The sequence below is a fragment of the Cydia pomonella genome, chromosome 11 (assembly GCF_033807575.1).
Source record: "Cydia pomonella isolate Wapato2018A chromosome 11, ilCydPomo1, whole genome shotgun sequence".
Taxonomy (NCBI): domain Eukaryota; kingdom Metazoa; phylum Arthropoda; class Insecta; order Lepidoptera; family Tortricidae; genus Cydia; species Cydia pomonella.
The window spans coordinates 22240142-22264709 of NC_084713.1; the positions used below are offsets into that span (position 1 = coordinate 22240142).

Here is a 24568-nt window from a genome sequence, read left to right on the forward strand (position 1 = left end):
AAGTCGTTTTTTTTTTCTTAAAAAATATTTGAGCTTTTATGGATTCCGTCAGTTTGTTACCTCTTCATTTCACGCTTAAACCACTTAACCGATTTAAATGAAATTTGTTATGGAGATAGTTTTGAGTCCTGAGCATAATACAGATGGGATCGTTTTAATAAAATCATCAATATTATCATCGAGCGAATTTGCGGGCAGAAGCTAATACTTTTATAACTGCTGAAATGTTGACGAAACCAGACTGGCGGCAATGACCTTTTTCCCATAAATTACATAAATTCCTCATGAGTCCCGTTATCAGAACTATTTTGGCATAAATGCAACTTATCATGGAATTTTAAAATGACACAGTATTGAAAAATAAAAAAAACTGATTCTTACATTAACCTTCTTTCAAAACTTGAAGTCGTTGAATGATAAATAAACCGGTTTCCGATAGTGTAACCCTGTACTGATAAACTTTTCACCCACTGCGATTAGGAATAACTATTTGCGCACTGAGAATATAGGTCAGGTCCAAGACAAAATATCATTATATTTGAACAATACTGTTCAGTGACGGGTAAGACTGCTTTCAATTAACAATTTAGGTAAAAGTATCGTTATTTATGGAATGGAGAGTTAAATATTAAAATGAAAACTGTCCAAAAAATCTATTTAAATTTTTATTGCTTATTGTTAAAAATAAAATTAAAAAAAACGTACTTGGAATGTAAAAATGCCTTGTAGAACACCAATGACCCACTTTCAGAGTATCAGAAATGAAAAAAACCATTTCCAAACAGATTAATTATAGTTGAAGGTTGATATTACTCTAATTAGGTTCTCGTAACATTAATTAATGATTTCAGCTGAAATTTACGATCTCTGCTTATCAGGAAGTTATTACTAATATTTACAGTTAGGTATTATTTACATAGGTGTTATATCATAATTTTACAAGTTAATTGTTTAAAGATTAACTACGACGAATGACGTTTTAGTTTACAACTTGGTTATTTTGTCATTAACGATTGTGAACTGATTACTGAAACACGCGTCGACATGTTTAACTATTGTTTTCATTTATATTCGTAATGTAACAAAAGTGTATGATTATTCAATTGTGTTCTAAAGGTTCTATATGGCCAAATTAACCTAACACATGTGTGTGGTCAAAAAACCTGTGCTGGACAAAATATTTTTTTTTCTAGAAAAGAATCCAAAAAATATAGCTAAAAATTCGATCAGGAATTTCATAAACAGAGAAGAGGTCAAGAGGAGAAGATTCAACATCAAAATTGATAACCTCTTTTGAGATTTAATCAAATTTACGTATTTAAACAAGAGCGATTAATGTGTCCAATGTAACAAAGTTACAAAACTGTATCTTCAGGGTCAACATCAAAATTGATACCTTTTGATATTTGGTAAGATTGACGAAGTCTTTTAAAGATGAATGAAGATAAAAGGATGAATCTAGATCGGATCCTTGTCGAAGAAGTGGGGCAATGGGGAAGGTTCCAGGTCAGGGCTGTGGTGTTATGTGCCCTAGTCACCGTAATGGGTGGTTTGCAGTGCTATGCGTATCTATTTACTGTTGTGAAGGTCAAAACAAGGTAAGCAGTTTGAGAAATTTTTTTTAATGGAAAAGTAATTTACGAAATTCATAATTTGTATTAGAAAAGTAATATGTTTTTACTTTAATTAGTATGGATCTCTGCAAAGTTACGCCTGATTCTATTCATTGTTACGTAATTTACGCAATTTACAATAGAAATTCAATACCGTAAAACCGGGTTTCTTTAGCCCTAAGGGTAAAGATTGTCCCAAAAAATTAAAAAGATTTAACATCCCGCCACAAAGCCAATAGACGTCCGATCGTAGCAGTTACCCTCTAAAATCATAAATGGCACTACCTACCCGCGATGTGGTACCGTTTCCAAGTTGCTTGCGCAGGTTTCAACTTGTCAGTATCGATCAAGCGTGAGGTGAGACGTACGTACATAAATGGTGTCTGCAAACTTTTGGTTAAAACAGCGAAATAAGGTAAGTTAGCTTACTAATACCTATATCTTGATACAAAGCATGTCTTTGAGAATGCTGCAATTACAATAAAAACTTATTTAGTCTTTTCTTAGAAACATAAAGTTCGTTAGTATAATCATAGTAAACATTGTCCCCCATTTCGGGGAACTTTAGCCCGCGGGTAGCTAGCCTACAAGTAATACCCATTGATTGTACCCATCGTATTAAAATGTCATAATCATACGATTATGTCATTTTAGACGAAGATCAGTTGATAGTTTTCGTTAATCCAATGATAGTTTTCGTTGAAAGACTGAATTCATTAAGTGCTGGTATCTAAATTTTAAGTTTTTCATGATTGTTGTGAGTTTTTGCTCTCCATAGGTTTAAAATAAGTGTAAGTGAGTATTAAGTTACAAAAACGAATTGTTAGCCTACTATTTCCAACAATTATTCTCGTTAAAATGCTGTGATTTAAGAATTTGTTACGTTTTCAGTATTAAGTTTTACTTGACTGAGATTTTGTACTTTTATTTTACTTAGAGGTAAAATATTACCATATTCTTATTACTAATAAAGGTGATTATTATCGTATATGTTGACTAATTCTAATGATGATTCTCATTATCAGGCTGTTAATTAAGGTTTTGTTAAAATTTGAACAACTTTTATTCTATCTAAGAACTGAAAAAGTTATTTTTGTTTGATTTTTGCTCAAATAAATGTCAAATATTGTATCAAAAATTAATTCGTTTCATTTACTAGCCTACCTTAAAGAGGTTTCTTGGGTTTCTTTGTTGTTTAGATTAATAGTGGGACTTTCTGTATGAAAATAAGTATAAAGTTCAAACTTACCCGCATCTAAGATCAAATTTGGCCCAAAAATGAAAAAATAAAAAAAAATACGCAGAAGGTTTTTTTTTACTTTTTTTTTACGTTTACTTATCCGACGTATCCTTAAGATGCACCTAACCGTAACTAAAAATTCGGATCAAGGATAGAAACGTAATGATCTAGAAGTATATAAAAAAATACAAGAAAAAAGGGTCATATAACCCGACTTTACGTAATATATTTTTAGCACGATTTAAATGATACCTACAGGGTGTGTCGCGAATGCAGAAGCCCAGGGGCAGTGAAGGTTTTGGTTACTTTTGTAGGTTTCCGTACCCAAAGGGTAAAAACGGTACCCTATTACTAAGACTCCACTCTCCGTCCGTCTGTCTGTCTATCACCAGACTGTATCTCATGAACCGTGACCGAAACCGTTAAAATTTTCACAAATAATGTATTTCTGTTGCCGCTACAACAATAAATACTAGAATAAAATAAATATTTAAGTGGGGCTTGCGTACAACAGATTATTTGCCGTTTTTTGAGTAATGATACAGAGTGCGCGAGTCCGACTCGCACTTGGCCGGTTTTCAGTTATAGCATCTATTTCAGTTTATAACTAGCAATTTTATTAATTTGTACATCGTAATATAACGGCAAAATAATTCACAAACCGGAACTGTTATAACCTCGTAAAGCCAAATGTGCATTACATTGTACACTCGGTTTCAATATAATTAGAACCCTTCAAAAACCAAATAAAGTTGCATTCCTTTTGTTTCAGACAAGGAACTTCCTCAACATTGCCTACCATGTGCATTATAATAATAATAAATATCTTTATTCAGTAATAAAGGACAAATATTTGCTTACGTTTTTGTTTACATAGATATAGTTATTAATTAACTTAGCAAGTAGATATAGCACAGTACAGTTACATGGCCAACTACAGTCCCTAAGTCTATATAATAAGGTGTATAATTGGTCAATTAACTGCACTGTTTAGTAAAGATTACAATAAAATAATATATGATCAACATTTCATGAATAAAGTAAGCTACATCTGTTCCCCGTACTAGCATTTGTTCAACATTGCCTGGCTCATGAAAAAACTAGTGATAATTTTAAAAACAGCTGCTTATAATATCTAATTACTAATAATGGGAGAATCGTGACCAGTATTAGGTTTAGGTAATAAAGAAAGAAAACTGTTTTGTAAAGAATCACCGTTTTTTTAAGCCAGGCAATGTTAAGTATCCCCAGTAAAAATAGGCCACATGGGCACTTTTACATGTAAATTTTTTACAATAAGTAACAAAATACAATTACAAATATGGATACAATTAAATATTAGATACTTTATTAGAGATTTATACCTGGGCGACCGAGCTTTGCTCGGTTATAACTGTTTATTGTAATATGGTGGTGTATAGGTGATAATCTTAATATTTTTTTACTAAATTAAAATTAAAGCTTGAACATATAAAAAAAAAACAAAAGTTAGTCACCGGGCGGGATTCGAACCCGTAACACTGGTTGTTTCTTGCCGCCCGCGTCTTAACCCGCTGGACCAGACGGACAGTGGCCTGCGACACGAAATTAGCGACCATATTCGGCGTCGAAAGAAAAACGCATGAAAACTCGAAAACACGCGTTTTCCCAAACATAAGACTAATCTAGATCGATTGTTTACCCTCAAAAACCCCCATATACCAAATTTCAGCGAAATCGTTAGAGCCGTTTCCGGCGAGATCCCTGAAATATATATACAAGAATTGCTCGTTTAAAGGTATAAGATACAGTCTCTAATTGTCGAATTACAAAAAAAATATTATAAAAAATACAAACAACAAATACTAAAATTCTTTAGAGATGTAAAAGTCTCTAAGCGTCAGAGATAAAATATAATTTAAGAAAAAAAATGCCACTGCCACTGTGCATACGATACGATAGCAGTTCTGCCGTCCTATCACTAAAACCTATCAAAGCTGCATATTACCAGTTTTCGTTTGGATGAATATTCTAAGACAGGAAAAAATTCTCTATCGACTGGTCTTGGAATCATATTTTTATCATTTGTAGTTACGGAGATACAGACTCGACCTAACACGCTAACTGCATTATAATTTGATACTTCTCGATACTATAAAATCGCAAACCCACATTATTCTTCTATAAGTAATATAAAAGCGCTTAGCCAGTTGTTTATTTTAATTAATCTTTTACAACATACAAAGCTAAAACACATTTACTTGGAAAAACTTTATAAATTTCCATTAAAGCCATTTAACCCTATTATTATGTTTTATCACGTACACTTTTTTATAATAAATACTATACAAAAAAACAGTTACTACGCTTAAACATGGCTAACGTTCTTTAACTGTGTGTTTAAAAGACTTTTATTGCGATCCATATTACAAATACACCACTAAAACCTATTTAGTTTTCTTAACGGGTAATTATGTTTGAGAAAAAGAATAATAATACAACAGTTAAACATGGCCAACTAACAATGCTACGCTAAAACCCCGCTAAGTATAAAACATATTCCCTTAAATTTTATTACGTAGGACAGACAATTTTTCAATGCGGCGCGCGCAGTAAGTTGTCTGTTTTCGTTGGTGAGTAATGGATGCATGTTTATGTCAAAAATGTCCGGTATGCGAATGTAAGTGTTAAATATCTCTTTATATTAATTAGATTTTAACTATCTTAGAATTTGTATTTTCCTACACATCTTTTAGACTACATAAATAAGTAATGAAATAAGGAATTATTTATAATTGTTATTTCTTTAATGCGTTATACGATTTTCAGAATACAGGCTTAGATTTAGCAGACCTAGAGAGAAGGGAATCTAAATAGGTACAGTTAAAAACAATGGCCAGTAGAGTATTAAAATCAACCCTGGCAGAACGCTTTGATGTATGTACCTATCACTATAACTTGAATTTCAGTGGATTTACCTTGAGACCGTAACGTGTAAGTCCAAATCAAAATGCTTTCTAAATTAGTGTTCGTGTTCATGGTGCAGATAGTCTATGTTAGATGAGTAAAAGAGCCTTGACGGTATGTTTAAAGTGATAGAAGAAGAAAATATAATTTGTTAGAGTTTATACAGTTATGAAATAAAACAGAAGACAACACGCTGCGCCGTTCTGTCCAAGAAAAATGAAGATCAAGAGGAATCCACCTTTATATGCTGTTGACGAGGGCGTCAACTAGTAAGTAGGGACTTAATAACTATGGAACTAGATATCTATCACAGGAGATACATTAAGAGAACGCAATATGCCTAGTAAGATGTCGAAGTCACTCGTGTTGAAAGCATTACCGAAATCCAAGAACGATAACACCCTGATATACCATATTTGCACGTATATATGCAGTAATTTTTACAAGAGCGGTGAAGTGCTGTGCCATGTGGGGTAATCGGGTTTGGTTTATATGGATTTGTGAGCGCATGTCTATTCAAAACAGTAACCTGTTGATGTACAAAAGACACTCAAGAACTTTAGAGAGGAAAGGAAGAAATGGAAATAAATAGAGCGATAGTCTAAGAAGAAATTTTCGTTTTTACTCCTTCGCGTAAAACTGTACAAAGCTGAAGACTGATTTGTCAGTATTTTTTACGTTTTTAATATTATTTTTGAATGCAAATAAATACATATACGATACAGGTGTGATTTATTCATTTAACAATAAGTAACTCTATAAACTTAGTACTATAATGCTAATCATAATCAACGTGATTTTATTTAAAAAAAATGCAAATATTTCCACGACTTAACGACGACATTGAGCATTCGTCATTTAACGGGGTTTTAGAATAGGAACGCATACAAATTACTTCAATATGTAGGGTCATTACATAGCTAAAAAACGGTCACAATCCAATAACGTGTGTATTATAAATGTTTTCTAGGTAATATTTTAACAGATACAATATTATAAAATTGTTCAGTACCTTTGCGGTTATTAAGCTATGTTTTGTTTATTACACAATTCACAATTACGATACTATAAACACGTAAATTGACTTTGGCCGTTATTTAGATATTTTTTATATATTATTCAATTCTAAAGAACGGCTAAAGTATACTTAACGGTGTTTTAGGAGTAATATCGTACATATTTTAGTAATTATTTGCAATACTAAAACACAAAATTGTGATTTTCTAATTAATAAAATAATATTTGAGAAAATGGTTTTCAAAAACAGTAAGAATAAATTTAGTTTTAATTTTTGCATAAAAGAAATCCCGAATAAATGTACACATTTTCTAGAGATATTGGTTTGAACGTTTTTTGCCCATATCTCAAAACTATAATTTGTGGGTTAGATAGGTTTTAGGGATAGGACGGCAGAGTTAGCGGGTCAGTGTACGAAATTCTTCGGGCTTAACGTTCTTACTTTAGACGGCGTCTGTCTTCTTGGTTTATTTGTGTGTACCTAACTACGAGCACGAATGTTAACCTATATAATTGTAATTGGTAATTATGTTATCCTCCGACCGACCGTCCTAGTCTGGGACCGGTCTGAAAACCAGCGCCGGGCATCTCGGCCCAGCACACGCTGAGACTGGAACCCTTTGCCCAATATTTTTGCGTTATTCGTATGTATAAATTATTACAATTCTTTTTCTCCTTCTTTATTATGTAATGTTTTATTTTTACTTTTGTTTTATAGTGAACCTGTAATATGTGGCAATAAAAAAAATCTTATTCTTATTCTTATTCTTGTCTATCATGTCACTACGGAAATTTTAAAATCACATTTGACAGTTATTAATTGATACGAGTATATGAAGCTAAAAGTTACCGTTTAACTGATACCCATAACGTCATACATATCTATAAGAGCGAATGAATACATAACTGTTTGACGACCGGTTTGGCCTAGTGGGTAGTGACCCTGCCTACGAAGCTGATGGTCCCGGGTTCAAATCCTGGTAAGAGCATTTATTCGTGTGATGAGCATGGATATTTGTTCCTGAGTCATGTGTGTTTTCTATGTATTTAAGTATTTATAAATATTTATATATTATATATATCGTTGTCTAAGTACCCTCAACACAAGCCTTATTGAGCTTACTGTGGGACTTAGTCAATTTGTGTAATAATGTCCTATAATATTTATTTATTTTATTTATTTAACTGTCAAATATGTGATCTTGTATTCCGGATTGTATAGAAACACACCCAAAACAATGTGTACTGATCTGATAACGCCACATTTTCGGAACAAAACAGGGTGGAGGGGTTAAGTCCGTAGGCGGCTGGAGCAATCCCAGCTGAGTCGGGCATCTCAGGACTTGCAGTATCCAATGATGATTACTTCCACCGCTGACAAAAAAATGTGACAATAGGTAGCAGAATCAGAATCAGAGTGCTTAATTATTATTGATATTAAACTACAATAAATGTTTTAATTTTAATAACAATAGCTTAAGTTATATGAATATTATGTACCTACATTAAGAAAGAGCGGGTTCTCCTGATACAGGTATACATATACTTACAAGGAGGACTCATTCAATTGTTGTCAAATTGTATAATGTTTAACCTAATAAACTTTTTTCAATTTCATTTTCATTTATTTGTAGCGATTTTGTAGTTTGTAGCGACGACTATGACATGATTGCACTGTGAATCATGTAAATGTTTGGCACTGTGAAAGACTATCCACTCGGCGAGTGCGGTGAAGAGCAGACGACTGATCATATCTTCCAACGCTGTCCCCTCCAATCGAATTCTGGACCAGCTGAAGAATTGGACTCAGTCACGCCTGAGTTGGTTACCTGGCTTAGCGAATTCAAAGCTATGCTCTGATTCTCCTCTATGCATGCCATACGATTAATAATAACTGTAAATGTTTCAATGACATGTCCTTGTCCTGAATCCAGGGTCTAGCAGTAGAAAAACCCTAAATTCCGAATACCTTGTAATAAATATGATATAAATGATTCCAGGTGCCTCATCCCCGAATGTGAGGACTCCATCCCCGTGTTCTCCCCACTATGGATCCTGAACGCAGTGCCGTCGTCAGGGAAGTCCTTCGACAACTGCCATCGTTTCCCAGCGAGGATATGGAACACCACTGACTCTTGTCCTGCTGACTGGTTTATAAGGGATTCGTTGGAGAGATGTGAAGAGTATGTTTATGAGCATAAAAACTCGGCTTATTATGAGGTACGAAACTATTTATAGATCATTTAAACACGTTTACATTGTTTCCATACTGACAGTGACACATCAAGCTGAACTGACGTTTAGTAGGTCTAGGTTAGAACGTAGTGATTATATGCTCTTTGGTCTAGATAGAACTAAGACGTTAAAGTGGAGTTTGAATAAAAAAAATATTTGACCTCGCAAAACAGTTTAAAATGTATCTTGATCTATTCTAGAAACCCACCATACTTGATTTTAATGGGATCAACTGCTCTTTCTAACAAAAAATAACTTCGCTTCCGTTTTCAAAGAATTAAGAAGCATAAGAAAAAATGCAAGTAGTAGGAGCCTCATCGATTGTGTTGGTAGCCCTCTTACACATTTAGTGGAAGCCCAGAGGAGCTGGCCAAGATGACAATAGTTGATAGAAAAATTAGGAATTAAAATATATTTTCATCTCGTTTGGCATCTGTACGACTGTCATTTTGACTAGGCTCCCTGTACTGAGCTAGAAGTACAGACCGTTATATGATTCCAGTTCAACCTGGCTTGCGATGAATGGCTCCCAACCCTGGTCGGCTCCGTGCGAACCGTCGGCTACATGATCTGCTTGCCCATCATGGGTCTAGTAACGGATCGCTGGGGCCGAAGACTGGCTCTGTCATTTACAGCCTTCTACGTTGCTTGTATTGGGTCCTCGACGTATTTTGCTGGATCATACATCAGCTATATAACGCTGTCATTTGCGGAGCAACTGCTGGGAGCGTGGGTTTTTCCTTGTTCTTACGTTTTAGGTAAGTTGATTTCAGTAATGTGTGGTGTGTCTTCTGTTACTGTCTATTACGTCGTGCCACATCATGTTCATGATCTAACAGATAGCGTTAGTAGAGCTACTTCCTTACAAGGAGTGCTAAGCGAAGGATTGCGAAGTTCCGAATGTTAGTTCTGTTGTAATAAATACAACTCCTAACAAACTCTCATCGGTCTTTGGTCCCATCCTAAGACCCGTCTGGAGAGAGTGCTCTCTATTGGCTCTCAATATTTGCATCCTTTTTTCATTGTCAAGGTATAAGATAAAAAAAAAATGTTATTTTTCTTTTCATTGAATATAATATTCTTCACACTCCAGCTCGTAAAGGATCTCTTTATTGGTTTAAAACGGATGAGAAAGTAGCATTTTATTCACAAGATGGCAAAGTTATTTGATGCAGATTTTGAGCTATTTTCTCATGTTGGATGGAAGAATTGAATTTTCAGTGATGATTTTAAATGTATAAATATTTAATATAATTCATTCCTTTGATTTGATTTACTTGTAATGTTTTACAGTTAGTATTTTCCTTGCATTGGTGTGGTAAAAAAATGTGTTACCGAGTGGTAGTAAAGTTTGTTTAACTCTCGTGCTTTGGAGCCATCACAAAGCTCAAGATTCCACTTTTCGAATCACTTGCTACGCTTTTGGTTTAATTTTGGAATCTTTCGCTTGCTCGGGATCAATATTAGCACGAGAGGTCAAACAACAACTTTGCCCCTATGCAAAACAAATACCTATTACAACTGACAATTATTTTATTACAGCTGTGGAATACGTGGGGCCAAAATACCGAATGTTCACTGGTGCGTCTATCAGCACGAGTCTCGCCGTCGGAGAAATCCTTCTAGGCTTCATAGCCTGGTTGCAGCCTTATTGGAGACATCTGATCCTCATACTCTACGTGCCTGAATTTATCTTCATCATCTACATCTGGATCGCACCAGAATCAGTTCGGTGGCTTATGAGCAAAGGTCGCTATGAAGAAGCTTTGACCATCTTGAAAAAAGCTGCTGAAGTAAATGGAAAAACTCTATCGGAGAAAACTTTAAAAGAATTCTCGGAAGTTAAAGAAGTTGAGAATAAAGAAAAAGTTCCCGAGCCTTGGTTAGTGTGTTTGATTTTCAAACATAAGGCAATGTTACTGCGATGCTTTGTGACGCCGATATGGTGGCTCACGTCCATTTTAATGTACTACGGGTTGACGATAGCATCAGTAGGGATATCGGGCAACAAGTACCTGAACTACACGACGTCCATAGCTGTTCAGGTACCGGGCTGCCGCCGGGGTATGCCGTGTGGTGCCGGTGGAATAGAATAGTACCACCCCATATCTTCCCGTGGGTATCGTAGAAGGCGATCAAGGGAGCGTGGAAAAGTTTGTGACTCCTTGAAACTTTTGCATACCTAATACTGTTCCATCTATCCAAGTTTTTCTCCGGTCGTAGCGGTCTCCGTTCTACTGGGTCAAGAAAAATAAGGATGAGTATGTGCACCTGCGTTTTGCGCGTACGTTTGTGCACTTTAATATCTCCTGCGTACTTGACCGCTTCCGCAAAATGGACTCCGATATCGGCGTTAAGCCCAGCGGCGATGGGTTGAGGTAGAGAGGTTCGGTTTGATGCAAGCCGGGCTTTGTCTGATGCCTGCACGCTGGCGGCTCTGGAGGTGCAGTATGCATCGTGGTCGCTTGTGCTCTGAGCTGGGGTGACAGAGTGGATTCGGCAACACCCGGAGTGTCAAAGCAGCCCTATTTAGGGAAGCACTGCTTTCCCCGCTTAGCCGGGGAGGGGGCTAGAAAAGGTGCCCTAAAAAAATGCTCACCCTTTTCCAAGAGGAAGGTAGTAACCGCGGCTGCCTCTGCATCTCTTTAATACGTGGTCGACGCTGCAAAAAAGATATTAAAAGAGCTGAATTGATTTTCGGCGCGTGGAACGTGAGGACGCTCCTTGATCGTGTTGGTAATGCCTGTCCCGAAAGGAAGACCGCCATAGTAGCCCGAGAACTCGGCCGATACAATGTGGATGTAGCTGCTATCAGCGAAACACACCTTGCCGACGAAGGAGAGCTGGTGGAAAACGGAGGAGGATATACCTTTTTCTGGAAAGGTACTGACTCTTCTGAACCCAGACGGTCGGGTGTTGGATTCGCGATTAAGAATTGTCACGTAATGCGTCTACAAGAGTGCCCTATGCATATTTCGGATCGAGTTACCACACTGCGCCTACACCTTGATAATGAAAACTACCTAAACATCATCAGTGTCTATGCTCCCACGCTAGACAAGCCTGATGACGTTAAGGATAGGTTTTATGGACAACTTGAACGATGTCTCGATGGTATACGCCCCAGAGAGCAGATACTTTTACTGGGAGATTTCAATGCCAGAGTTGGACGTGATTTCGAAGCTTGGCCTAAAGTCTTGGGCAGACACGGAGTCGGAAATATGAACAGCAATGGACAGCTGCTGCTTAGTTTATGTGCGCAATTCGACCTTGCGGTTACAAATACGATGTTTCGACTACCCGCTAAGCACAAGACGACGTGGATGCACCCAAGGTCCAAGCACTGGCATTTGATCGATTACGCCATTGTTCGACAAAGAGACGTTTCCCAGGTCCAAATCACCCGCGTCATGCGTGGTGCGAACTGTTGGACGGATCATCAGCTTGTTGTCACCAAGTTGCGAATCTGCCTTCATCGCCCTCGTCGATCCGGGAAGACAAAGCCAGCGTGCTTAAACGTAGATAGGCTTGGTGATCTAGGGGCGAGGAAGGAATATGCCGAAGCCTTGTCTGATGTGCTGTCGTCGCAGTCTGACGATAATCGTGATGTTGATGCTGCCTGGAGCTCCTTGTCCACTCACATCCTGGACACTGCCAAAATGACCCTCGGTCCAGCAGTCCGTAAAAACGAGGACTGGTTTGATGAGAACGACAGGGCTCTAACGGAGGCATTGTGCAAACACAGACGTCTATTGCGGCGACACAGGACTGACACTCGACAAGGGGGAAGTATAGCAGATATAAAGCAAAGTGATCTGGAGCTGAGAAGGCTTACTCGGGAAACCAAAGAGAGGTGGTGGCAAGACAGGGCTCGTTGCATGCAGTGGCTCGCGGACACTAACCAGCTTGGGGAGTTTTATAAGGAGGTAAGAAAGCTGATTGGTACAAATTCTCATGCAAAGGTACCACTTAAGTCAGTCGACGGTGAGTACCTGCTAAAAAGTAGAGAGGATGTGCTTAAGAGGTGGGCAGAATATTTTAACTCTCTGCTTAACGTGGATAGAACAGCGGATCTACCATATGTTAGCTCGATGCCTCAACTCCCTATATTGACTGAGCTGGATGAACCTCTGTCTCGCGACGAAGTCGTGCTTGCCATCAAACAACAACACAATAAGCGCGCGGTTGGCATTGACTTTATACCAGGCGAGCTGCTGAAATACGGAGGTGATGAGTTGCACGCGTCTGTATGGTCGCTATTTGTTCGTATGTGGGAGGAAGAACGTGTCCCAAAAACCTTTAAAATATCTCGAATTAAGGCCCTCTACAAGAACAAAGGTGACCGTGCTGACTGCAACTCTTATCGTGGTATCTCACTCTTAACAGCTCCCGGAAAAGTCTTTGCCAAAATCCTTCTTAACCGCCTTATGAAGCTCTCTGAAGAGATTTTGCCTGAAACGCAGTTCGGCTTCCGATCTGATCGGGGAACCTGTGAGGCCATCTTCTCATTGCGTCAACTGCAAGAGAAAAGCAGAGAACAGGGTCAAAATTTGTACCTCTGCTTTGTTGACCTTGAGAAGGCTTTTGACAGTGTTCCCCGTGAAGCCCTGTGGATGATGTTGGCAAAGTTAGGATGCACAGATAAATTCATACGCCTCGTGAGACTCTTGCATGATGACATGGAATGCTGCGTCGCTGTAGGTGTCGATGAGTCGAGCTTTTTCCCCGTTACCTGTGGGGTAAAGCAGGGGTGCGTACTGGCACCTACACTTTTCGCCCTATACTTCGCAGTAGTTGTCCGTGAAGTTTTGCAAAGTCAAAATGCACCGAGAGGAATTCGCATCCGCTTTCGCACCGACGGCAACCTCTTCAACCTAGCTAGGTTTAAGGCACGCACTAAAGTCTCGTATGCTGTGGTCTCCGAGATCATGTATGCGGACGACTTATGCTTTCTTTCGGAGTCCCCAGGTGACCTTCAGCAGCTTGTCACTGACTTTCATCAATCTTGCTGCAAGTTTGGCCTAAAGGTCAGTGTGAAGAAGACAGAAGTTATGTCTCTGGACATTCATGGTCGGGAAACACTGACGGTCACACTTGGCGAAGATTTGTTGAAGCAGGTAACCAAGTTCCGTTACCTGGGGAGCACGGTAACATCTTCGTGCGACCTTGATGCGGAGATCAACAGCAGGATCGGAGCTGCTGCTGCAGTATTCGGTAAGCTGGATGCCAAGGTCTTCCGCTCGCATGACCTAAAGCTAGCTACAAAGATCTCCATATACATGGCGGTGGTGTTGCCCAACATACTGTACTCCTCTGAAACGTGGACCGTATATCGTCGTCACATCCGCACACTAGACCGATTCCATCTTAAATGCCTCCGTAAGATCCTAAAGATCAGCTGGTCCGACCGAGTGCGGAACACCGAAGTCCTACGGAGAGCCGGCGTGGGTGGAATCGAAGTCTACCTCATGCGACGACAGTTACGTTGGAGCGGCCACGTTTCAAGAATGGTGGAGGGTCGAGTGGCTAAGCGCGTCTTTTATTCCGAGTTGGAGGAAGGCAAGCGAAAGCAAGGCGGACAACTCCTCAGGTACAAGGACGTGCTTAAACGCCATATGAAGAACTGCGACATTGAGCCCCTACAGTGGGAAAAGCAGGCCGCCAACCGCCCTGGGTGGAGATCTTTGATTAAGAAACATACGGATATTTTTGAATCCCGTCGTCAAACAGATCTGGACGACAAGAGGGATGAGCTGAAGGCCCGACCACCAGCGGTGATCAGCTATAATTATATTGATGGTGTCCTCTCGTGCCCGTTGTGCGCACGGGTCTTTGCCAACAAGATCGGCTACGTCAGCCACACGAGAGCACATGAACGCCAAAAAAGGAGTTGAAGCAGTCGCCGTGGCCGAAAACGGTCAGGGAGCATATATATATTGGGCCGCGGTGCTGCTAATGGACAGGATTGGGAGAAAAGCTCTAGTGTCTACAGGATTTTTGATAAGTGGAGCTTGTCAGATTGCGTTTATATTTGTTCCGGATGGTAAGTTTATGTCATTATTCGGTTCCTCAGCAAAGAACATGACTCAAGACGCATTATTACTTTTTTATTTTATACTACGTTGGTGGCAAACAAGCATACGGCCCGCCTGATGGTAAGCAGCCTCCGTAGCCTATGTACGCCTGCAACTCCAGAGAAGTTACAAGCGCGTTGCCGACCCTAACAACCCTCCCTCCCCTCGTTGAGCTCTGGCAACCTTACTCACCGGCAGGAACACAACACTATGAGTAGGGTCTAGTGTTATTTGGCTGCGGTTTTATGTAAAGTGGAGGTACTTCCCCAGTTGGGCTCTGCTCTAGATCTAGAATGACATCCACTGTGCTGTGCTCTACCACACTAAGCTAGACGACATTCACAATGCCCATACCTCTCTTGTGGACGTAGTATTACTTTCTCAATCTCATTTTAAAATTACTTGCCAGCCATCTTTTTTTTTTCTGGCATAGTCTTGTCATTTCTCCAAACTAGACTCATTTTTATCCAGAATCTAGAAGTTCTTAAATAGGGATAATTTGTTTCCAGGGAATTATTGGCTATCTCTCTCAGTGTACTTGATTGGTAAGATGTTCATCGCCGGCGTGGCTACCTCCCTTTACGTGTATACCGCGGAACTGTACCCCACGAGGTACAGGACCAGTTTGCTGGCGTACTCTTCTATGATAGGAAGAGTTGGGGGGATCTTGGCACCGCTCATGCCTGGTTTAGTAAGTATATATTACTATTTTATGAGTAGATTGAGTTCTCTCTCAATGTGGAGTGGCAAATCTTAACCTTAATTAAAAGCATAGTGATATCGATAGTGTGTCATGTCTATTCAGCACAATGACTGGCCGATCTTTGGATAACATTTCTGTCCAGCAATGTGAGTACTTTTATTACTCAGTAACTTTTTCGTTTTAATATGCCGATTTTATATACTTAAAAGATACTTTGTATAAGAGGCCACGCCACAGGCTTATAAAATAGACAACATAGATGCAGGCAGAAAAGCGAAGAGACGATACAATAATGTCAAAGTCAGCAACTGGCTAGAAGATTCCCCTGAGCTGCTGTCCTATTGGGACTAGACCCAGTGAAATACATACGAGTAGCTTTGACCATCGGTGATAAAATATTATTATAAAGTCTCCCAAAAAGTTAAGCCACAAACAAGGGTGCAATGCAAGCCTTAATTCGTGCAATATTTTTCCAGGCAGCGGTGGTGTGGGTGCACCTGCCGTTCCTGGTGTTCGGCGTGCTGGCGCTGGTGTCCGGCCTGCTGGTGCTGCTGGCGCCGGAGACCCTCGGCGCGCCTCTGCCTGACTCCATGGAGGAGGCTGCGGAACTTGGCACGACCAGCCCGTTCAGTCTGTGTAGGAGTAGGAAAAAATCTTATAATGTTAATTGATTATTAAAGGGTTAAGTCTTTTTTAAACGTTTTAGTTTCATTGTTACTACAAGTAAAAATATAATGGAATTTTAGATTAATGGGTTAGGTATTTAAGAACCAAGGTTAAAATTGGAAAGCAATGGCTTAGGTCCAAAAATCTTGATGTAAGTACTGTGGAGCAAGTGGAGATTATGTTTATTCATAATGTTGCCTCATAACTTCTAAAATACTCATTATAATTTGACAAATGAGGTGTCATTCGAAGCATCTTTATTGTCCACTGGTTATATGCTATTACGACGTTACAATAGTCATGAACTAAAATATAAAATTAAGTCATCATGACGTGTTGTAAACCAATAATTAGCACATGTCAAAAATGTCAGCTTTTGCTGGCGGGTTTCTTGAATATACCTGATAAAACATAAATATTGCTGATAAACTAGATTCTGGATCCGTAAGAGTCCAATATATGGCGTATCACTTATTGAGTCAAATTATGTGGATTTTTTATAACTACACATTTCGTTACGTTTCGCAAACGTAAAATGGAAAAGGTAAACAGACAATTGCGTTTAGTAATGCAGTCAATGACGCTTCACGCGCGTCGAGGGAGCGATAGCGCGGATGGGATTGTTACTGCATGTTTTATGCGCTCCTGGTACCTGGGGCGCGATTTTCTAGTTTCCTCCTTAATTATTACGCACTGACCAGAGACGAAAAGTTCTCGGATTTTTACAAAAATGAACGTGATAATAAGAGCTAACTGTGAATATTACCAGATATAAATAATCAAGATCCATAAGCTACGGCTAATTCCATTTCTTAAAATTAGTTGTCAAGCGGACCTCAAGCTAGAGGAAGAGGAACCAATCAAGATCCGAATAACAATCGCCTTAGAAATATTGAAGTCGACTGAATGAAAACAAAAATAATATAACATAACTGCATACATAAGTATAATAGTTTAGCAGATTTTTTTTTTTTTTTGATGTTGAATAAACGTTTATTTGGTAAATATACTAAAAACTAAACTACAAAACTTAAAAACCTAGATCTAAAAATAAATAAAACTAGACTTAAAATAAAATAAAACTATCCCCCTGCGGCATGGTGCCGTAGATGCTAGCAGCATTTCCTCGCTGTATCGCAAGACTAATTCTTTGAGCGAGGAAGCTGCCAGCTCTGCGGTCACCAGTGACCTCTCTAATCCTTTTAGAAACTTCCTTAAAAAGGTTAAAGGCGCTCGGACCCCACGGACCAAGGGTCTCGACGCCAAATGGTACGAAATTATATTCGGTGCCGAGACCCCTATATTTAGTCTTTTTTAATTTTTCCAGATTATAAGCAGATTATAAGTTATTAACTATATCCTTCTGCTGTCAAACTCACGGCAAGAATTTTCTTAAACTCTACTAAACTTCATAAATCTGCTTCAAACAACGCAATGCTAGCGGGGCGTATGCAAATGCCTCAGTGCACGCTGCTCAAATCCCTTGGACGGCTTGGACGCTAGACGCTACGCTCCACGCCCCGCCGAACGCGCCGCTGGACGCTCGCTATTGAGGCCGTACTCTTACACGAAATGTTATACTAAATTATTCTCGTTACTTTTCACGTTATTCAAAAAAGGAAAACATTCACTGAACCCAGATCCAATTGCATTTGTCGCTGTACATGAAATTATTCAATCCGTAAACATTGAGTTTAACCAAACGGTAACCTCGTTTTCCTGCCACACTGAAACAAACCTTATCATCATTAAGTAAGGTTGAAATGTCTCGAATCTCGTAATACGAAATTCGTACGCAAACGAGATTGAACGTAATTGGAAAGAGAGGAAATGCAATAAGAAACGGAACAGCGCGATGAAATTGTTTCAGAAGTGGCAAACGTCGGGTTTGGGCCGTTCCTGTTTTGAACCGCTATTTGTCGTTTAAGGTGCATTAAGTTCGTGTTTTTGGATGCTGTTGGGGCTGCCGCGCTATTGCAGCGCTAGCGGTATGTTCGCGGAGGCGCGCACCGACGGCTTCCACGCCATCATGCGCAAGCGGGTGGCATCGCTGGTGCGGCGCGTGCGCGGCAGCGCCAACAGTCTCCTTGCCACAGTCGCGGACAGGGTAGATGGCGCTTTCTGGCAGTACTGGAGTAGCCTACATGCCCATAATAGTCAATCTAGTGTACTACATTATAAAATAAAATAGTTATTAAAATAGGTTTAGTATATTAGGTAATAAGTTACTAATATAATATGGAAATTTAATTCTCAGCATAAGAGTGAGCGAGATGAAAGTGCGAGCCCGGAAGCACGGATAGCATGTTTTTAAATTTTATTTTCTTGTGTTTTATAAATAAAAAAGTAATCGCTGAGTTCCCTTAAGCATAATATTGCTCAGTTGTAGAAATCAGTTTCATATGTTTAGCTTTTGTGCCAAATTTATTATAATATTTTAACTGCATTTTAGACCTATGTTCGTGATTTTTTTTCTATCGAGTGTAAGTCGTAAGTTTCTATCGAGCGTCATGGGGGCCAAATTATACAACTCGATACCATTAGAAATATCGGAAGTACAGAGCGATAAATTGTTTGCAAACAAACTAAAAATATTATTAACCAATTTAGCGTGTTATAATATCGAGGAATTCGTCGATAACGGTTGCCGACCCTGAACAAACACTTTAAATGAAACCTAATTAAATATTAGACTATAATAATTTCAAAATATTGTAATGTAATTATCTTAATAATATGCTATAATATTGAAGTGTAATTAGCTAGTTGACGTGTAAAATGTTATTTTATAAATAAAGAAATGAATGAATGAATGAATGAAAAGTCCGAAAATCCTACATTTCCGTCTAGGGCTTATTTGTGTGAAGTGTGACAACATTGTGTGTGCCACGGGTTAGTGTCAATTCACACTCGTTCGTAAATTCTTGTTTACTGCCTTTAATACGTAATGTACTGTTCAATGGCTGTGATGGTCGTGCAACGTTCCTCTGCTAGGCACAAGCTTTATCTCGTCGTAATAGGTACTAAAATGTTCTCATAATATAATTATTTAAGTTGATCCGTTCACTTAGGAGGAAACATTAGTGGTAATTTTTCCATACAAACGTTCTCGACATTTTCATCTCTGGATTTTGGCCATAGTAGATTTTTTTAATGAGTTAAATATTACCAGTACCAGTGTCTGTGCGTTTTCAGAATCAGAATGAGAATTGTTTATTGCACTCATGTTAGTGTACAGTTCTTTAAAACTACTTGATACAGTTCCACATGAACCCTGTAAGGGTATAGCAATATTCTTAAAACTAACTTATGAAATAACATGCATCATGGGCATAAGCCAATTAGAAAGGGCTGGTGTATGATATATCTGTATGTCTTGTTTGTGCCTGTAACGTAATTCGTCCATATTTTCGATAAAAAAATCATTTAATGTGTATTACCTTTTTTTTACTAGATAACTTTTGAATGAATTTTTAAAGTTACTAAAATTATTTATTTCTTTAATTTCATTTGGGATTTTATTATATATTTTTATGGCCATACCAAAAGGGCCTTTGTGGATCATCTGTAGCGTAGAGCTTGGTGTGGCTAGTCTAGTTTTAGGTCGTAGGTGGGCCGGTCGCGAGTATTGAGGAAAGAGATTTCCACTATTCTTTACGAATAGACACACTTCCAGTATATATATTAGATTAGATTAGATGATTTATTTCATGAAAGACAATTACATAATAAATTTGCATTGATGTCAAAAATATAAGAAATTCTATCATGATCGTCAAAATAAAATAAAAATGAAAATAATAACAGTACTAATGAAATAAAATTATAGCTCCAATAAGGATTGTCAGAGAGATTACATAGGTTGTATACATAGAGATTAGGGTTTTGCTTTAAAAAATTCGAGAAATTGCCAAAAAAATGCACCATAAACGCCGACGCCGAAATCGGTATCAATAAACGCAAAAGTCAAAACGGTCAGACACAGACAATTTGTTTCTCATTCCGTTTTTAAAATTTAGTTACGATTGGTTAAATTTAGGAGGAAAATGTCGAGAACGAAACCTCGATTTCTGAGATTCTTACGCAGGATTTTTCGTCTAAGCTGCAGATGTCCTTATTGCACTAATTTTAGGAGCCGCTCCCGTCGGCGCGACGGAGATTTTTTTTATTAGCATATTTGTGTGTCCCACTGCTGGTAAAAGGCCTTCCCTCTCACTTTCCAGTCCTCCCTGTGCTGAGCAAGATCCCTCCAATCCCGCAGAAACGTATCCAAGTCGTCCCGCCATCTCTGCCTCGGTCTGCCTCTACCACGATTACTCTGGGGATGCTAGTGGCTATTTTGGCCCATCTGTCATCATTCATTCGGCAGACATGTCCAGCCCAGTCCCACTTTAGCCTGGCAGTCTTCATCCCAACATCGACGACACGGGTTTTGGAGCGAAGCTCTGTGTCCCTCACCCTGTCAGATCTTCGAATACCCAGCATACTCCGCTCCATTTCCCTTTGGCAAACCTTGAGCCATGAGCGACGGAGATATTTACCTACCTAAAATTTTCAAATCTGAGTACGGGGTTACGGGAGTCGCGGGCTTCCACTGGAGTGGACCTCATTCCGTTATTCATGTAAACGGAGCAGAAAGAAGTCGTTGCAATTTCCTGTAATGACGTCAATACGCTATGTCGTCAAGTCGTCAACGTTCAACTGAGAAATATTTAATAATATTTTCATCACAGTTGCTCGAAAAAGAACTTATTTCATGCAGGTGTGCTGAAGGACAAAGCCCTATTTTGTTCCCGCGAGAGTTATGAATTGTGAAAAACAAGTTATAACTCACTAAAGAGGTATAACTTTTTAATCTTGCTCCTGCGGGAGTTATAGATTGTGAAAGAAAAGTAATAACTCCCTAGGGAGTTATAGCTTTTTTTTTTTATATGTCACTTCATACAAACCAAGTAGCATAAATAAGTTTTACTTTTAAAATACTGACGTTTATAATTAAATATTTATGTTTATGTTTAAAATTATATAATTCGATTAATAACAGCCGTTTAAAATATTTTTACATAATTTTCAATCGTGGCTGAATGCTGAATAGGCCTTCGATGCCTCACCTGCCAAGAAATTACTAAATGGCGGACTGTTTGATATGTCACCGTATTTAAGAAATATTTTGTTTTTATTATATTACCACCCTCATATCCAAAATTTCACTTGCCCCCCTCATTGCACAATGTACCTATTATTAAAGTAAACAATGAAATACATATAAACTGTTTGTAATGGGAAAATTATGTCTGTTAAAATATAAATAAAAATAAAAATGGTGTCTTTACTGTAGTTTTGTTTTTGTTTTAATTCAGCTTATATATGTTGAACTGCTGGGAATAGGCCTCCTCTCATGCCGGAGAGGGCTTGGGCTATAGTCCCCACGTTAGCCTAATGCGGATTGGGGACTACACATACACCTTTAAATTTCTTTGCAGATGTATGCAGGTTGTCTTAAGATGTTTTTCCTCACCGAAATGTCAGTGGATATTTCGTACATAAGTGCAGAAAAACTAAGTACGAGACTAGACTTGAACCCGCGTCCTCCGGATTGAAAGTCGGACGTGAGATCGTATACCTCATCTAATAAGCTAGAGTGTCTTCTTTTCAGTTTGTATGTCTCTACCGATTTCCGTGAAATTTTGCGAGAAGTTTCGATAAGGTTGCGTTTCCACAGAAGCGGAGATGGTTGTTTGATTAGTCTGAACTTAAAATTAGGGTTATTACTTATGGCATCGGCGATTAGTTCATCGATTCTTAAATTTATAGCTCCAAGGTCACGGGTACCCTGTATAATACAGGGTAATTGGCAAAGATAATTGCAGTATAACGTTACAATACTTAGCCCTTAATCCGACATGACAGGTGCCGACTAGGGTTACGTCAAAACCTATTTCACAACCCTCAATCTATTATAATTGTAGTAAAATCCAGCTTCATTAAACCAACTAAGCGTCTAAACACTAAAATTCTAATTAGAAACTTATTCCTTCACACATGGAGTTTAAAATGGATTACTGGAATTTTTAACTTATAGTCTTATTTGATTGAGCGAAGTTCTCAAATGCTCTTATTGGAATTTTAACCTTGTTGTAAACTAAATAAGGTCTAATTCTGATCGCGATTTTTTTAATGTGTTCATAAGTTTATTGGTTATGGCAGAAGGGTTATCAATACATTATAAATTACACGCCGAATGGTTTCGTTGTTGGTAAAAATTATGGTTGATCGATGGATATTAGAGAAAATAATGCGTTTTAACGGAACTTTACGGTCCCAGGAATACCTTACTAAGATACTTTATTAAGATAAAATATGCATAACAATGTTTTTTTTGGATTTACAAGGAATCCGTAAACAAGAGCAGATTTTAAACATTAACAAACATACCTCACATCATTTTGGAGCTGATACCCTTCAAGCTTCTGGATAGATTTACCAATCATAGATAATTAAGAACAAAAAAAGCGAAAAAACGCTGGTGGTCTGGCGGTAAGAGCGTGCGACTTGCAATCCGGAGGTCGCGGGTTCAAACTCCGGCTCGTACCAATGAGTTTTTCGGAACTTATGTACGAAATACACTGAAAGAAATGTTTGCATAACTGTAACAAAATTTTGGTTACTGTTTACACAAAAATTGGGACTTGCGAACTATGTGTTATATGTTACAAAACCGTGCTTGGCTATCAGTGTTCAGGTACTGGGTATACACTACAAAATAAGTTTGTAAATTTATGCAAAGTTTATTTTCTTATAACCGTAGTTTAGTTATTTAGTAAAGTTACAAAACCAGTTCGGCTATCTATTTTTTTCAGTGTATCGTTTGATATTTACCAGTCGCTTTTCTGTGAAGGAAAACATCGTGAGGAAACCGGACTAATCCCAACAGGGCCTAGTTTACCCTCTGGGTTGAAAGGTTAGATGGCAGTCGCTTTCGTAAAAACTAGTGCCTACGCCAAATCTTGGGATTAGTTGTCAAGCGGACCCCAGGCTCCCATGAGCCGTGGCAAAACGCCGGGACAACGCGAGGAAGAAGAAGAGATAATTAAGAACCACTGCAGGAAAATCGCTTTCGCGGAAAAAATCTGCATCGAAATCGGTCCATCCGTTTGAGAGCTACGATACCACAGACAGATATATACAATAAATACAAAACTAATATTAACCTAGACCTAGAGTGAGTAGTAATATACAATAAAAAATTAGCATGTCAATAAATAAATAAAATAATAGGTAGGTAATATCGATTCATCATAATAAAAAGCCAATTCAAATACAAAATTTGAAAATCCAAAAATTTATTCTGCAAGTAGGCCTCAAGGACTCTTATACAAGTCAATACAACGTTTATAGTAACATCATATCGACCATCGGTCGACCGGTCTGGTAGTGACCCTGCCTATGAAGCCGATGGTCCCGGGTTCAAATCCTGGTAAGGGCATTTATTCGTGTGATGAGCATGGATATTTGTTCCTGAGTCATGGGCGTTTTCTATGTATTTAAGGATTTATAAATATGTATATATTATATATATCGTTGTCTAAGTACCCTCAACACAAGCCTTATTAAGCTTACTGTGGGACTTAGTCAATTTGTGTAATAATGTCCTATAATATTTATTGTATCTCCTTGGATTTCACGGGCCTATAAATCCCAGACTTTTGATAGGCTTGCGTGGGGATATAGATCCAACACGTAGAGGCCCCTTGGAGAGCTTTAATGTCATGTAGATTATTATTATTATTTATTTATTATTATCATATAGTGACATGAAAAATACATAACAACATTTCTAAATACAACAGTTAACACTTGGCTAAATAGTTAAATTAATATTATCACTTTTCCGCTACCTAAAGGTTGTCTGGTAAAGATCGCTCTTTAGCGATAAGACCGCCTGTTGTCACCTCTGTCTTCATGTATTATGTATGTCTCTCTGTAAATGTTATTTTGAGGTTGTGTAATAAAGAGGATTTGTATTGTATTGTAAACATTTTGAAAATTCTCTGTTCTCAGAAGATTCTATACA

General features: G+C 38.3%; 2 protein-coding genes across 2 annotated transcripts; both read left to right on the plus strand.

The window, feature by feature from the left end:
- Nucleotides 1-1020: 1020 nt before the first annotated feature.
- Nucleotides 1021-11147, plus strand: LOC133523105 (solute carrier family 22 member 3-like). The gene is made up of 4 exons (XM_061858615.1): nucleotides 1021-1598; nucleotides 8817-9036; nucleotides 9554-9809; nucleotides 10594-11147. The coding sequence occupies exons 1-4, from the start codon at nucleotides 1435-1437 to the stop codon at nucleotides 11145-11147; spliced, it is 1194 nt and encodes a 397-aa protein (XP_061714599.1). The 5' UTR covers nucleotides 1021-1434.
- Nucleotides 11148-14990: 3843 nt separating this feature from the next.
- Nucleotides 14991-16526, plus strand: LOC133523075 (organic cation transporter protein-like). Its single transcript, XM_061858580.1, has 3 exons — nucleotides 14991-15094; nucleotides 15635-15816; nucleotides 16305-16526. The coding sequence occupies exons 1-3, from the start codon at nucleotides 15007-15009 to the stop codon at nucleotides 16497-16499; spliced, it is 465 nt and encodes a 154-aa protein (XP_061714564.1). The 5' UTR covers nucleotides 14991-15006; the 3' UTR covers nucleotides 16500-16526.
- The last annotated feature ends 8042 nt before the right edge of the window (nucleotides 16527-24568 follow it).